Raw genomic sequence first — 15,746 nt, 5'->3', positions numbered from 1 at the left:
TCCCATTCACAAACAAAACTTCTTTATCTAAGTATTTATATGAGCATTTCAATTTATTTTTAAGTCGAACATTATTTTTTTCCTTGTAAGTCATAACTACTCGTATCGGAAGACGGAAACAGAGAACTGTCGTTTGATGTTAGTTCTCCGACCGTATCGTTTTCATCTGAAGAAACACTTATGAACTTGTTCTAAGACCACAATGACAGTGTGACTGAGCTTACTAGTTATAGTGTGGCTATAGATTTGAAATATGTCAAATTTGCTACATCAATGGTTAGCCTGCAATCACTCTTAAATTAGATATGTCAAATTTGCATTAGATGTGAAGCGTGTACATATTTTTGTATAGAAGAATTTACAGCCCCGATGCTTCTGTAAGAATTTATAATTTTTCAACAGGGAAACCGGTAAGAGGCTTTATCTCTGTAGCCAAAGCACGCAATTCGGCTACTTCTTCACCGTTGATCCGCCATCCAAGTGCACCTGCAAATTCTGCAGCGTGTTCTGCATTTTTGGCTCCTGGATTGGCACAACGTTGCCTTGGGCTATCAACCAGTTTAGGACTACCTGTTAGACTGCCTAAGTTAGACTATCTACGTACCTTAAATAGGGATCAAGTCATTCGTAGTTCATTATTTCACTACACTTGAATATTCATCACATAAATTGTTATATCCCAACAATATACCACAATGCATATCATGCAATATTTCAAAGAACAAACGACGAAGCACGATCATATTCTCCAGCCATATTTATCAATAAGTCTAATCATAACAATAACAATGATATCCAACATAACAATCCCACATGACGATTAACATTTCCACTTCATCCATCACATAAATCATCATATTTCCCACATAAAATCACAATTCATAGCATGTAACATCTTAAAGAATTAACAATGCACAATATTATTCTCTAGAACTTTGATCAACTAAAATAATCATAATAACAACACTAATATCCAGCGTCATTCCACAATCACTTCAAGTAACCAATTTCATGAATCAAGGAGGCACGATATTCACATTTAATTACGTTAATCAGTCAACAAGATCACATATTAATGCACGAAATTTAATAAAGGAATTCTACATAATTCCCTGCCTAGATTCCAAGTAATAACGTGGTAATTCTAATTTATAGACATAACGTCTACTGTGAGCAATTCTTACTCACTCGAATCTAGGGTCGAACTAACTTTATGGAAATGAACAAGAGCAAGGATTCCAAACCAGTCAACGGAATCCAAAATATCTAGCGTTTCTAGTAGTCTACCCAAATCTATCACATGTATAATCAATGCCTACATCAGGGGAATGGTGCACTGGCCAACTAGAACTCGGATAAACTGCAAAGCATGGGTGAGTGACAAGTATACAAGTATGTGATATTCAATAAAAGAACGACCATCGATCACCATTTATAAACCTCAAATATAAGTTCGTAAATATGAAAACATAGTCAAGTCTCTAACAACTCCGAAGGAGTCACTCATACATCCAAAGGCTTTTCCTATTCAAACCACCAAGATTCTCAAAAACCATCGTTCATATGTACATTAAAAACTAGGGCTAGAAGGATGCAGTTCAGCTGAAGCCTACATAAGTAACCAAACAGGAAGTGGCCGGCGCCCCCCCCCCCCCCCATAAAAGCGGATTAACCAAGCAGAGCCACCCCTAAGAAAGTAACCAAGCAGGTAGTGACCCCACAATGCAGATTAACCAAGCAGAGTCACTCCTAAAGCTATTAGGAAGTGATCACCCAATGCAAATTAACCAAGCATGATCACTCCTAAGCATACATGGCCATAAGGATCGCCTAACGCAGATTAACCAAGTGGTATCCATATATAGTATGGTCCCCCAATGCAGATTAACCAAGTAGGACCACTAATGAGCCCCCAATGCGGATTAACCAAGCATGGTCAAGATAATCAGGTAGGTAGTGACCTCCCAACACGAATTAACCAAGCAGAGTCACACCTACAGAACTATTAGGCAATGATCACCCAACACAGATTAACCAAGCACGATCCATAGTATGGTCCCCCAATGCGAATTAACCAAGCAGGACCACTAGTGACCCCCCAATGCGGATTAACCAAGCAGGGTCATAGTCCCCTACTAGCCCTTAATTTACAAAACATTTGAATATGCAATTCGAATCACTTTTCACAAATATGACAAATCCATGAATCAAATCACATTTAATAAAAATAGATCGATGACCAATTATAAAAGAATCACATTTTAACAGAAAACTCATTTATAAAACCATGTCATATCCACAAAGGATATTAATACACCGAGACAAGTCCGCAAAGCTTCACTGAGTCTCTAGGAATACTAATATTAGTAATGCAAATGGTTCAAGACCTATTGACAAAAATCAATGGTGGGGTCCACACCCTAGCAATTTAATCTGGAAGATCCGCACATCATAATCTAGATCTGTAACTTCCTAAAGTCCACATTATGCTCAAAGAATAATATACTAAAATCTCATCACGATCCGACGGTCGGATATCTACCAATTGCTAGAATTAGGTGATGGTTAACAATTAATTTAACTAACTTTGAAATCCAGTTCAGGAAGATCCATACACCGGATTCCCGATCTATCAGTTCTAGCCATCCTCAAATATTACATTCTATAATGCATTCGAGTTTGGTGACGATCCAACAGTCGGATTGTCAATTCAAATTTTGATCAAGTGATGTGTCGTAATGAAACTAAATTCAAACAATCAAACCACTTCATACGGATAATAATTATGAATTCAGGGCATCTAATTGGACTTAGAAAGACATCGTCGGCCCACTGGCCACGCGTCGCCATGAGTGGCGATCTGCTGCTCCGACTCGTTGGAAAATTCAACTATTTCCAAAAATTACCAAATTTTACAAGCAAATAGATCTCAGTGAGTGGAGCAAGTTTTATACCTGTGGCAAGTCCAATTAGGTCGGGAAAAGCTCCAATTGTCCTCGAACCCGCAGGAAGATCTAGAAATGGGTGTTTCTCGATTCATCGCCAAAATGAACTCTAACACCTCATCCAATGCTTGAGCCTTACTCCAGGGGTTGAATGGAGTCTATTGGTGGTGGTGATCGACGGCAAGCGTTGTAGGAATCACTGTAACATGAGAAAACTCGCCGGAAAACCCTCGGCACTTTGTGGCTTCGACCTAGAAAATGGAAAAGAAAAATGGAAATCTAACACTATACGGATGTAGGACTCGTCAAGAGCTTTCCATGGAAACCAAGATTATCAAAAACAAGATGAAGGAGATGTGGCCGGGTCAAAAATGATCATTCGCGGGTCAAAAATGACCCAACTCCGGTCTCTCTCCTTTCCCCTCCTTGCTCTCTCCTCTGATTAGGCTGCTCCTCTCCTTTTCTCTCCTGCACTCTCTCCTTTCTCCCCTCTCCCTTGCTGCCACTTGACAGCTTCTAAACATTTATTTCCCAACAACTAAAACGTCTCTAATTTCTTTGTTGGTACTCTATTTCACGTACGGTTTTCACCTACGCGTTCATGAGATTGAGCACTATTCAAAAATATAAATTATGACCTCGAAAGGTCTACGGAATTTAAATAATTAATTTCGAAACTTCTACCCTCATAACTAGTTTAACTAAAACCCAAATTCAAATAAATTAATATAAATTCCTGAAAAATAATATAAAATCTCAATAATATAAATACGTAAGATTATAACAATGAAATCCAAGAACAGGATTTCACAACAGTAACCCAACTCGCATTAAAACCCAGCAAAGGGAACAAACTATATTTACACATTTTGATACCCCAACACCTGTTTCTGCATTTCAGAATTCTTGCCTGATATATCAATATGTAGTTTAATGATCTTATATAGAAAACATGGAACCACCAAGAGTTGGACTACATGTATAAAATACGGTGAAACAAAGAGTTTCTTTCAGCATGAACTGGAAGTTGCAACGGCATCGATGAAGCGTTTCATACTCGTAAAGGGTCCAAAATGGATTAACTATTAAAATACTGTACTTTTAGGGATATTTTCAGCCATGCTTCTACATAAATGAAAACTTTAGGGCTTCTAATATGGAAAAGATAAAAGCTAGTTAAAGTCAAAAGAGCATCAACAAACCTGTGTGTTTGTTTTACTGTACTTTTCTCCTATTTTCTTGATCCGGTTCAGCAGAGGTTGGAGCTGCAGATAAAAGCAATATTTTAGCAAAACAATTTGGAACTTAATCTGTAGCGGGCTTTCAAAGTATTGACTATGATTTACCTTTGAAAGAAATTCAGGAGTATAAATCTGTCTTCGAGGGCCAGTTGGGGGATTTTCAGGTGTATGCTTTCCTGTAAGAGCACCTGCATATGCAAAAATAGTAGAAATGTCAATCTTCCCAATCTCTTTCACCCCTGGATCACAGACAAACTTGACTGCTGTGGAAACCAATCTAGTAAGATCTGAAATTAAAGGCCGTAATCGTTGTAAGCAGGGTTGTGCAGAGATTCAAGTAATAACATAAGATCCAAACAGACATCTTTTATCAAGAATCCACTTTTTTATTTATTTATTTATTATGTTTTAGAATAACTACATCCCCTTCGTTTTGTTAAAAACTCTATATATTTTTCTCGGAAACCAGATGTTTGGAATTTTTTGTAAGGTATTACAGCCATTAGCCAACTATCCAGCGATAGTTGAATTCACATTAAAGCTTTACCATGCAAGATCGCCATTCGCCAACTACCCAGCGTGGTTGAATTCAACAAAAGAAAAATACAAGCAAGATGCTAAAAAGATAAAGCACATGAATGCAGATGTACAGAATTTTACTTTCTTCACTGTCTCATCTAGGCATATGGTTGGAATGTGATAGCCTGAAAGGTGAGTCTTTATGTGCACAACCAAAGTCCATATCTATCATGAAACATAAAATAAATAAGATCATAAAGTGAAGTTAAGAACTGCTTGACAAGGAATGCTCGAAAAATTGAAATTTCACAAAGGCTGACTGAGAAAAGTAAGCAAGTATGCTTTCTCCCAAGTCCTAACTTGGCAATGTTTAAGATCGAACGGAGAGGTCTCAAATACTATAAAATAAGAAGACATTATATCTCTTAAGCTAACATATCGAGTGATGATAAGAATATGGTAAGAAAACACGAGGTTCCAACTTCACCTTGAGCAATAGGTGAATAGGCAATCAAAGTGATCCCAAGTTCATCACAGGTAGACTTCACTCCATTCTCCTCTGGTGCCCTGTATATGAGGCTGTAATTCACTTGATTTGATGCTGGTGGGATACCTCTCTTTTGAAGTTTTGCGTGTGCCTTACGCAATCGCTTTTCTGAAATAACAAACTTTATACGTCATGTGGGATACCTCTCTTTTTTCCATGATTTGAACTGCTAATTTTAACCAACAATATATAGATAAAACATTGAATTATACTGCTGTAGTTGGAAACACCAACAGCCGTCACAAGGCCTTGCTCAACAGAATCTCCAAGACCACCGAGACCGAGATACCCTGAAAATTGATTTCCCAAATACACCTCTTCAGAAACAAAATGTAAATATTATATGTAACCTCCTAATTATATTAGATGGACAAATTTATTCAATGAAAAAATGGTGTTACATATGAAGTTATGAACAACCTTCATTTCCCCATATTCCAGGCCTGAAAAATAACACAAATACTTGATAAGATTTTGTAGTTACCTTAGCAGAAACAAGTATTTATACAAAGAGCAAGGGCTCATAAGGGACATACCAATGGAGTTGATACAGTTCCACCGAAGAAAGTTCAAGGCGATTGAGGGAATCCTTGAGGGCAGCTATGACACTTTGACGGCCCAGCCTTCACGACAAAGCTGCGAATTTGGTTGCGACAGCAACCTCTACTCCTGGATCCTTCTGTTTCCTTTCCCTGATAAATCTGTGCGAAATCCAGAGTAGTCTACTAATATTCTCAAAATGCAGAAACTGACGACAATTTGCTGTACTCTGTTGACTTGAAACAAGAATGATGCAGCACAAAAAATTCCTACAATGTACATTCCTAGTAGAGTTTCATAATTTACAGCACCAAAAGAAACCTGCAAGTGTAGATAACGATGAATTTGTTTTGACTGCAACAAATTTTATGGAAGAACTATAAGACGCTTTTCTCATCCTGGAGCCGTACACTTCAGCAGTATCAAAGAAGGTTATTCCACCATCAACACTGACATCGAAAGCAGCTTTAGCCGCTTTCATCTTCCTGTCTGCAGTTATTACCAAACATAATGCCATCACAAACACAATTGAGTAATTTAGCATAAAGATGAATAATACAAATGCAACTCACTTCTTATGTTCAATCTGAAGCCAGTGATGGGTTCACATTGTTATTGAAGGTGCAACAGGTGAGGCAAAATTAAAAAAACAGTCCTTTATATGCTAAAAGTTTGTCTTTTGATCCAAGCGATATTCTACTTTAATCTAATCTAAACTCGAGTGCATAGGGGGGGAGCATATTTACTCTGGCCAATGTGATTATATCGAGGTCTGTTATGATATAAGTTAATCTACAAAGACATAATAAAGGCTCAAAATTTCTCCAATTTGAAAACAAATTCTTAGTTATTTAATCATTTCAGTAAAGTTTAAGTGAAAATTCAGCAACTTAGGCTATCTCCAACCAAAGGGTCCAGAGAGCCAGAGGGCCGAAAATAGCCCAGAAACTGTCTCCAACAGAGGGTTCGTGGGCCCCACGGAATCTGAAAAGGGCAAAGGGCCAAAGGGTTGGCCCAATCTAGCCAGCTCCGGCCTAGCCAAAAATTTAAGAATTGTTGTTGGATATAATCGACACATTGTTATTAATCCTGTCGGTTATATCCGACAGGAATTCTTAAACAAATTTTTGAATCTAACCGTTACTTTTGAATTTTTTTTAATTTTTTTTATAGTTTTATTTTTTTTTTTTATTCACAAAATTTTTTTCCTATAACTTCTATTTTTTTCTATAACTTCTATTTTACAAAATTTGTTTCATATTTTTTTTAAATTCCATTTTTTTCCTATAACTTCTATTTTACAAAATTTGTTTCATATTTTTTTGAAATTCATTTTTTTCCTATAACTTCCTAAGCCATTATACAACATTAAATTAAATTAAGTAACATGAAACAACATTAAATAACATTAACGAACATATAAATTATACAACATAAAAAAAAACATTTAACAACATGAAAGAATGGATTGACCTGCTGGATATCACAAAGTAAACGCTCGAAGACATGACACCTCATCCGAAAATGATGTTTGAAATCCTCTTTTGTGTACACCGAGTTGGGTTGAAGTAGTTGTTCATCAAATTGGCATGCATCATCGCTCTGTCTCGTGGTTTGTAAGAGCAACCAGTAACAGAGCCACCCCGTTGAGGTTGTTCCTCAGTTGGCTGACACACCATGGCCACAGCCATGGCTACTGTTCTATTTTGTTTGTTGCGCCTTACTTGAACTTCTTCATCAGACTCCTCATCTTCTTGTCTCATTTGCACCCATTTTTCTTCCAATTTTGAATTGGATGAGGACCCCCAATTGGAATCCGAAGAGGATCCAAAGTTAGAATTCATTGCAAACTTGAATTGAAATAGATTAAATTCAAAGTTGTGTGAATTATAGTCCAATATCCACCCTATTTATAGCAAAAAAAATTTCAAATCCAACGGCTAGCTGACGTCACTTAGCCATTGGATTTGAATTTAAGTTGTAGTTTTTAAATAATATATTATGTTTGGCCCTATAGTCCTCGATTGGAGACGGTTTTTTGTGACAGGGCTAAAACGAACCCTATGGTCCTTTGGCCCTCGGTTGGAGATGAAAGCATATATGGCTTTATACTATTCATTAAAATATTAATTTCTTGGAAGGCTAAAGGCTAAAACGAGCCATCTGGCCAACCTTCGGTTAGAGATGGTCTTACCATCCCACTGGAAGTTATTCCAATAACTGGTGTCACCCCATGACCAAGCTCCAATCCCAAGCCTTGTCACCTTCAAATTAGAGCCACCCAATTTCACCTTATCATCCTCTGCGGTCACATTCTCAGAACCAACAGCTCTAACCCTAGGAACTCTCCTTTCACTCAAAGCAGAAAAACATGCACTGCTGACATACATAGCCATGGTTCCTAGGAACCAAACCAATTCAAGAAACATAAAACCAATCCAAAATAGCAAATGGGTTTTCGAAGTCGAAAAAGTTTGACAAAAACCAAGTCAATTTTCCAGAAGTCGGAAAGTACTTTTCTGAAAGTGAGGTTTCTAAAGTTTTAGAACTCCAAACTCCAAAGATACCTGGAGGGGCGGAGATAAAGATTTGCGGGAAATTAATGAGGAATGAAAGAAGTAGTTTGTGATGGTTGGGTGAAGAATTGAAGATTGAAGAGCTGGGACCGATGACTTTGGAGTGAAGAGAGACATGGTCCACGGAGTGTACATGTTCGTCTGCATTTTTCAGGTTCCATGAAATATGGACGGCTGGAATTGCATGAGCCATGGGTATCAAGTGACGAAACTTTTACCAAGTTCGCACTGCCCGACCAAAAGAAGACAACTTGGGGGATGGATGCTCTAGGAGAACATTGCAGGACAATTCAGGAACAGGATGATTGTTTGATCCACAAGCAAGCTATACTCAACGGTTAGATTCAGTTGCGATGCTACTGCAACATCCCTTTATAGTGCGCTTGGACTGTGGACGAGAAATCCGAAGCTGTTTGAAAGTGATTAAAACCTTGAAGTGGTTTCTACAAGAAATGATTATTACATGTTTTTTTGTCAAGCACTAAGTTTTTTTTTTTCCCTAAAAGCATGTACATTTTTATTATAAGTTTTGATGTATTTTTAATAGTTCGAGCTCATTGGGAATTATTTTTAAAATAATTGAAATCGATTTTATTTAAAATATTTTTAAAACCAATCATAGGTAAAAATCTAAGTGGATCCTGAAAAAAAAAAAAAATTCCTGCAAGAAGCACTTTAGTTGCTTTTGGAATTCAAAATCAATTTCACCAAAAGTACTTTCAGTCATTTTAAAAGTACTTTCAAACCAGCTCAGAGTTTTTATTTAAAGCGCTTATGAACAAAAGTTTTTTTTTTTTTTTTTTTTTTTTTTTTGAAAAATCGATATCATCTATACTAAGGTGAGAGAGATAGACTTAGTCTCACAATATGTTATTGATAATGTGGTTCAACTTTGTCTAACAAAATTAATTTTTAAAGAAGCATTTTCAAACGGTTAGTGCTTTAGCCTTTTCATATGCAATCTCAAACATGTCTTTGGTTAGAAAAGCAGAACAATTGGTAGAGGGTTCCAATGTTTCGAAATGCATTAGTTCGAATTGCATTTCAAATTCCTCATTACGAAATATAATTGGGCCCTTCAGCTTATAGCCCAAAGAATAATGGGCCAACTCCACTAGAAGATGGAAAAAAACTAGGAAGCTGTGTATTATGTTAGGCCCAGTCTTGCAGAAGGGAATGGAAGCAGATCAGTGAAATTCTATGCCTGCCCAAAAATCTTCCTGAAATTCCCAATCTGATTATTGTCATCCTTGTTTTTTGTGAGAAATAATCTAACCGATCATATTGGAATTAGATGCAAAGTACAGGGTCGCACAAAAAAAATAATATGAGAAGAAAGATAAAAGAAAGAAGAAAATCTACGACGTACGGCAAGATTGCGCAAAAAATAGAAAAGAAAAAAGAGGCAGGTTGTAATTTAGTGTTTTTGACTCGTTCTTTCAGTTTGTCGCATGTGTACATAAATCATCTACAAATATACATTGAAATTATGCTGCTATTTGGATCATCAGCAACTAATGACCCCATATTGGTTCGGCGACTGCTTGCAGCTTTCATTCATTTCATTGTACTAGAGGTTGACAACCAACAAACCAACAACTTGTCGACATTATTGATGGATTGGCATTGACAGACAAGTTGTTATACACCAAGATAATATCCGGTTAATTAACCATTTACTTGGTCAGCTAGCTTTTGTTAACTAAATTGCCAACTTTACTTTTAGCTGCTAAATTTTTGCCACAAGTAATCTAAATTTGGTCGAAAACCTCAAAACCTTAATCCCTGATAGAGTGAATTTGGATCCATCCTTGCACACATGCCTTAACCAACCGCTACAAATCTTCCATTCTTCCGCCTCTCTCAAGATTCGAACTTTCAGACATCTTCCAAAATTGGATTAACCGCTAGACTAACAATGAGTGCACTTAAGTTTTACGGATTACAATCCCAAAACGAGAACTGATTAAATGGCAGTTGCATTTGGAACTTCTCAAGAACAATATACATGCTTCAGTAATAATCAAACGACTGTCTGGTTTCTGTCCCTACAACAGTAATATTCAGTTTTTCTTACCCCTACATTTACCTCTTTTGGAACATGATAATCCACTCAACTCCAGAGATATCGGGGACATATCATTTGCGTTGCTAAATGAAACTATTCGTACTTCTTCCAGTTCAGCTTTGCACTAGGGATCTTGCTGAGGACGCCAGTATCCAACTTCCGGTAATTGTGTTGAAGCTGCCCGAGGACCTGATATACAAAGTTGTCAACCTGATCCTCATATCTCTCGTACAGAACCGGCAATGTGTGAGCAGCAACAAAACCTAATAAAGAACGACAGATCAGTTCTCTTGCATATATACCACAAAACCGTAGTATGCAGTATGCACCATAAAAACTTACGGATTATGATTAAGTGGTTAGGTAACTCCTATAAGCTTGAAAATGACCACACAAAGAAAAAATTGCAAATGCAAAAAACACTTTCAATTGCTTTTAGATTTTTGTTTTCATTTCACATAGCATTTCCATACAAAATTCTTCCACCTCCCACCGCCCTTCCTTGACCCTTCTTCATTCCTCTTGTTCTATGATATATTTCCTTGTTGTCTCTAACCAAAAAATGAAAATTAGAGACCAAAAACGGAAAGGTTACCAAACGGGTCCTTAATTTTCAGCCGCTGTAGCTAAAGATACTACTTAATACTAACACTTAGTTTTCATTTCCATGCAGAGAGTGATGGATCAACTACAAAATAGTGAAACAAAACTAAGTTTTGTTATGCAGAATTTGCAAATGCAAACTTCGGATGACAATCAAATACTTTTTCTCCCAACCATCTTCATGGTTATCCCAAAGTTCAAGCATCCTATCGACAGAACATGTGCTATATCAGATCATATGGCAATAAGAGAGACTTGTTATCAATAGTCGTTGGAGCTCTCACCAATGTACACAACGGTCAGAAAATTGCACCAGCTTCCTATCACAGCAGCAATCCACAAGCTTACTACAACCTGAGAGGATATCTCAACAGTTCAGCACAAACTTCAAAGACTAAGACATTTGAGGACTTGCATAGCAGTTATCAGATCCACCATAGATGGTTGAGATGCATAGTGAGTGAAGGGTGGATGAGATGTATTTTAATCATATCTAATATAACAGCTGAAGTGCAACCCTTCAGTAACATTCTCAACTTAGATCATTTCCGTATAATAAATATAGAAAGAACAATAATAGTTCAAACATACCACAAGAAATTGCTTCACATTTCCTTCACATGCCACATCTTGAACAAATGCCAACCCTCGATTAATTTCAGCACCAATTGAGACGGCAATATTGACAAATAAGTCCTTAGGCAGAACAAGTCGAGGTACTTTAGATGGGGACCTGCCACCAAGGAGAAACAATACTGATATCACAATATTCATCTCTACTGTACACAAAAAACAGAATCAAGCAAAACGAAGAAGCTCAAAACTGAACATTGCAAAGTAACCTGTTAATCATGCCCGAAAAATTTGACCACAGAAACTGAGCAATCATGCCAAGAACCAAAGCAAACCCCACAAGAGTCAAGAAATGATAATTGAGCCATTCGAAGAGCACCCACACAACAGTCGCAGCAGTTAAAAAACTAGCCGAAATTTTTTTGTTCCTCCACAACAAGACATCAGCAGCTACATAATTCGACCACAAAAGAGGAAAATTAAATATAAGGAGACTTGGTGGAAGGAACAACTTCTAATTGCATAGATCACGGTCATTGCACGTAACGAAACAGAATTATCCTACATTTTCCTCCACCCAGAATGTGGTGGACAGGTTTCTGGCGTCCAAACAGCCGGTTGAAGTTGAACTGAGTAGTGACTGAGCTTGATGTGTCTTCCCCAAAAAAAGAACCAGGTTTCTGTTTTTTATCAGCAAGTGTGCCCACAATGTTGTTCAAAATATCCTCGGCATTTATTTTCTCAGACATTGCTGCTACACACTAAGAAAACAAACTCTAGTCAAGAGAGAAACTTTACTACTCTGAAAACTTGTATCAATACAATTTTTTTTTTTTTTTATGTATTCGTAATTATTTAAAAGCAAGAACAAAGAAACAAAATTTTTCCTCGGCCTGAACCCCATCCCCATCCTCCCCAGCCCGACACCGCCTAAAAAAACAGATTTATATTTTATACAAGGAAACTGCTATCCATATGATATATTCTCTTTATACATGATCAGCAGAAAAAAAGATTTGTGCTTATGCATCATTCAACCTTTATATACCCATACAAAAAGCACAAAATTCTCTAAGCTACCCAGATTCTCAACGGGACCATCGGGTCAGTCACATGAACAGACGTCATAGAAATTGCTCTAAGCTAACCAGATTCTCTCAGCATCCAAAAATTGTAGACCACCAAAAGGAAAAAATTCAGAAAAATATCTTGCAAAAGCAAATTTGGAAGATCACACGACCAAAATTTGCATTAAAAAGCCTCTTTACCACAAGACCCACAATCATAATCCAGTTTGAATCTCATGATCAAAGAAGCTATATATATGCTGTGAATAATCAACCCAACGGTCCACCACTACCAAGATGTAGTTTTGGAAAATGGAAATCATAACGAAACATATAAACAAGTTCGAATTCAAACAACTCCACCAAAGATCCCAAAATCTATTGACCCAGAAATCCAATTTCACGTATGAACTAAAATCAACTGCCCTCTAACAAAATCACTTCTTGAAAAGCGAAACCAAACAAAGAAGCCACAATCAATTCAACCCCATTTCTACAATTCAAAGCATCAAATTTCATAAAATAAAATAAAATACAATAATTTGCAGAATTTCAGCCAAAAATAAAGAAGCAAGAAAGAGTAGTTGAGAAGAAAAGAACTGGGAAAATGGCAGATGGGTTTTACCTGACCAGATGAGATTAGAGCAAGAGAGAAGAAGCAGAGGATGATGGGTTTTGCTGGTGGATTATGAATTGTTATGGCATATGCGTGCAGAGCACTGAAGTTGCAGAGGACAAGTCCAAAAATTAACACTGAATGGCGTGCAGGACTCGAATATGTATAAAAAAAATAAAAATAAAACAAGACCAGACGCAGTCAAACAGCCGCCACATGCATTTCAACCTTGAAGACTTGCAGTTGGTAAACCGTAAACTGTATTCTTTTTTCTTTTTGGTGAAAAAAAGTTATATTTAAATCATTCGATTGGTGCAAATAAAAAAATTCCTGGTGGATTGGTGAATTGTCATAATATTTGGAGTTTTTTTTTTTTTTTTTTTGTCAATTTGCTGCAAGTTGAACTATTTTCTATCTTTTAATATAGATTCGTGTAGAATATAACATTTAATAAAAAAGAATTTAAAAGATTGTAATATTAATGCAGCTTAGCGCTGTTGTTTTATCAATACCTCAAAGATGTATTATGTAAAGGAGAAATAATTTTCATCGAATTCGTCATTTTTGAAATTCAAAAACTTTCAAGTTAAGTTGTTTTGACTTACGCATTTTGTAGATTTGCTTAAAGTTCATTTTTTAAGTACTAATATTAATAATAATAAAAAAATCAGTTAAATGTTATTCTTTTCACTTATGAAGCTACCACAACTGTTTTATTTTATTTTTCTCAAAAAGATGATCAGTTGATAGTTTTATCATGATAGTTTGCTCAGCATCAGAAATTAAATACAAAACATATCGTATAAAATTCGTGTATAACCGCTGTCAGCGGTGGTTGCCTGTTTTTATGAGACCCTGGCTGACCTCTAAAAGGACAGCAAGTAGAGTAATAGTATTCAATTACTTGCCAAAGATATACAAAAGGAGTGTAATATTCACACACCATATTTTACTTCTCATATATTTTTTTAATTTTCAACCGTTGAATCGAATGAATTGAAGAAGATCAATGAACATAAATTATCAAAGAAAGTGTAAGAAGTAAAATGGGGTATGTGGATAACACACTCCTATACAAAATGACTACTACTATCTTGACGGGACAAAGAAAACAAAAAGAATATTATATTTCTCCAACAAAAATAAAATGGGTGGAGCTTAAAACCCAACGCTTTTCAACATTTTCATGCAAAATATATTTTGGGTCCGGTAGCATGTGTTTCTATCATGCAGAATTTAGTTTATATATACCATTTTATCAAAGGAAATTAATATTATACTTGTCTTGGCAAACTTTCCATTTCTGTTGTATTTTGTTTGGTCATCAATTTTACCAATTTCGAACAATTTAACGATTAAACTAAGAATAATATTAAAGAAATAAAAAAATTTAAATTAAATTTGCAAACCAAATGATGTGGTTATAGGTGATCTGATTATTAATTAAATGTCGGTTAACGTGTTTATATCTTATTGATGACACATCATTTAATTTGTAAATTTAATTTTAAAATTTAATCTTTCTAACGTGATCAGTCACGAAATATTTCGTTAGAATTCATTAAATTCTAATTTTAATTGTTTCGTTAAAGATGTGCATTTTCAAGGCAGGTGGGCAACTATATATAAAAGAACACATTAAATTCCCATACCTACCCTAGGCTGAGGCAGGGCCTAGTGGTTGTTAGTTATCCATTTATAAGTTATTTGATTGTGCAAGCACGAGGACTGTGACTTGAGGATGAGGAGGTAGCATTTATATATGGCACAAAATGCATCCTTATTGGACAATTTGGACACCTCTCATATCTTCCCCCATTCTTCCTGTATTGTATTTTGTAACCGAAATTGAATCCCTCGTGAATTTGATTACAATATTTATAAGTACTTAATATTATCTTCATTTGACGGGTAATTATACGTCAAATATGCTATAATAACATTCAAAAAGCATATATGACAATGAAATAGCCGGTCTCAAAATTATGAGACTAGTCAATTGAAATGGAATTGCAAATATGAAATATTAAGTACATGATCACTCACTTGAATTGTAACCTCAGAAGCATTATTGAAACCATGACAAAGATGTTCACAACATGCATGTGGAACTTAATTAAGTACATGAGGTTCACGTGAACATTTGTGAAAAATTAATAAAATGATTTTGTATGGTGTACAATGGACAGGATTGAGTACTACCCAACAGCGAATTGTTTCCTCCTAACTTTATTATTTGTTTTGAAGTCAGTAGACTATTGTGTTACTTTTTTGAAGTGAGTCTATCGTGAGAATAAAATATCCGCATAAAAATCTACGTTGTTTTCAAACCGAGTTTATTCATTGCTAATGCATTGACATCAGCGACTTGTATCCAGCCACACAATATAACTTATTCAGATAAAATTCACTAACCGTATGTACATACGCTTGTCTATAACTTACAAGACT

At 36.0% G+C, this 15,746-nt stretch overlaps 1 protein-coding gene and 1 pseudogene across 1 annotated transcript; both read right to left on the bottom strand.

Annotated features, from left to right (window-relative positions):
- Window positions 1–283: 283 nt before the first annotated feature.
- Window positions 284–8,610, bottom strand: LOC103965629 (annotated as a pseudogene).
- Window positions 8,611–10,331: 1,721 nt separating this feature from the next.
- LOC103965606 (reticulon-like protein B8) lies at window positions 10,332–13,462 on the bottom strand. Its single transcript, XM_009378685.3, has 6 exons — window positions 13,305–13,462; window positions 12,178–12,373; window positions 11,882–12,062; window positions 11,631–11,772; window positions 11,324–11,393; window positions 10,332–10,699 (listed from the first exon to the last, which is right to left on the bottom strand). Exons 2-6 carry the CDS (start codon window positions 12,359–12,361, stop codon window positions 10,530–10,532), a joined length of 747 nt encoding a protein of 248 aa, XP_009376960.2. The 5' UTR covers window positions 12,362–12,373; window positions 13,305–13,462; the 3' UTR covers window positions 10,332–10,529.
- Window positions 13,463–15,746: the final 2,284 nt, after the last annotated feature.

This window comes from the organism of the source record quoted next, unplaced genomic scaffold (assembly GCF_019419815.1).
Source record: "Pyrus x bretschneideri cultivar Hongxiangsu unplaced genomic scaffold, Pyrus_bretschneideri_v1 Contig93, whole genome shotgun sequence".
NCBI classification, from domain to species: Eukaryota; Viridiplantae; Streptophyta; class Magnoliopsida; order Rosales; family Rosaceae; genus Pyrus; species Pyrus x bretschneideri.
Note: the sequence above shows the minus strand (reverse complement) of the source record. Positions and strands in the feature narration are given on the sequence as shown.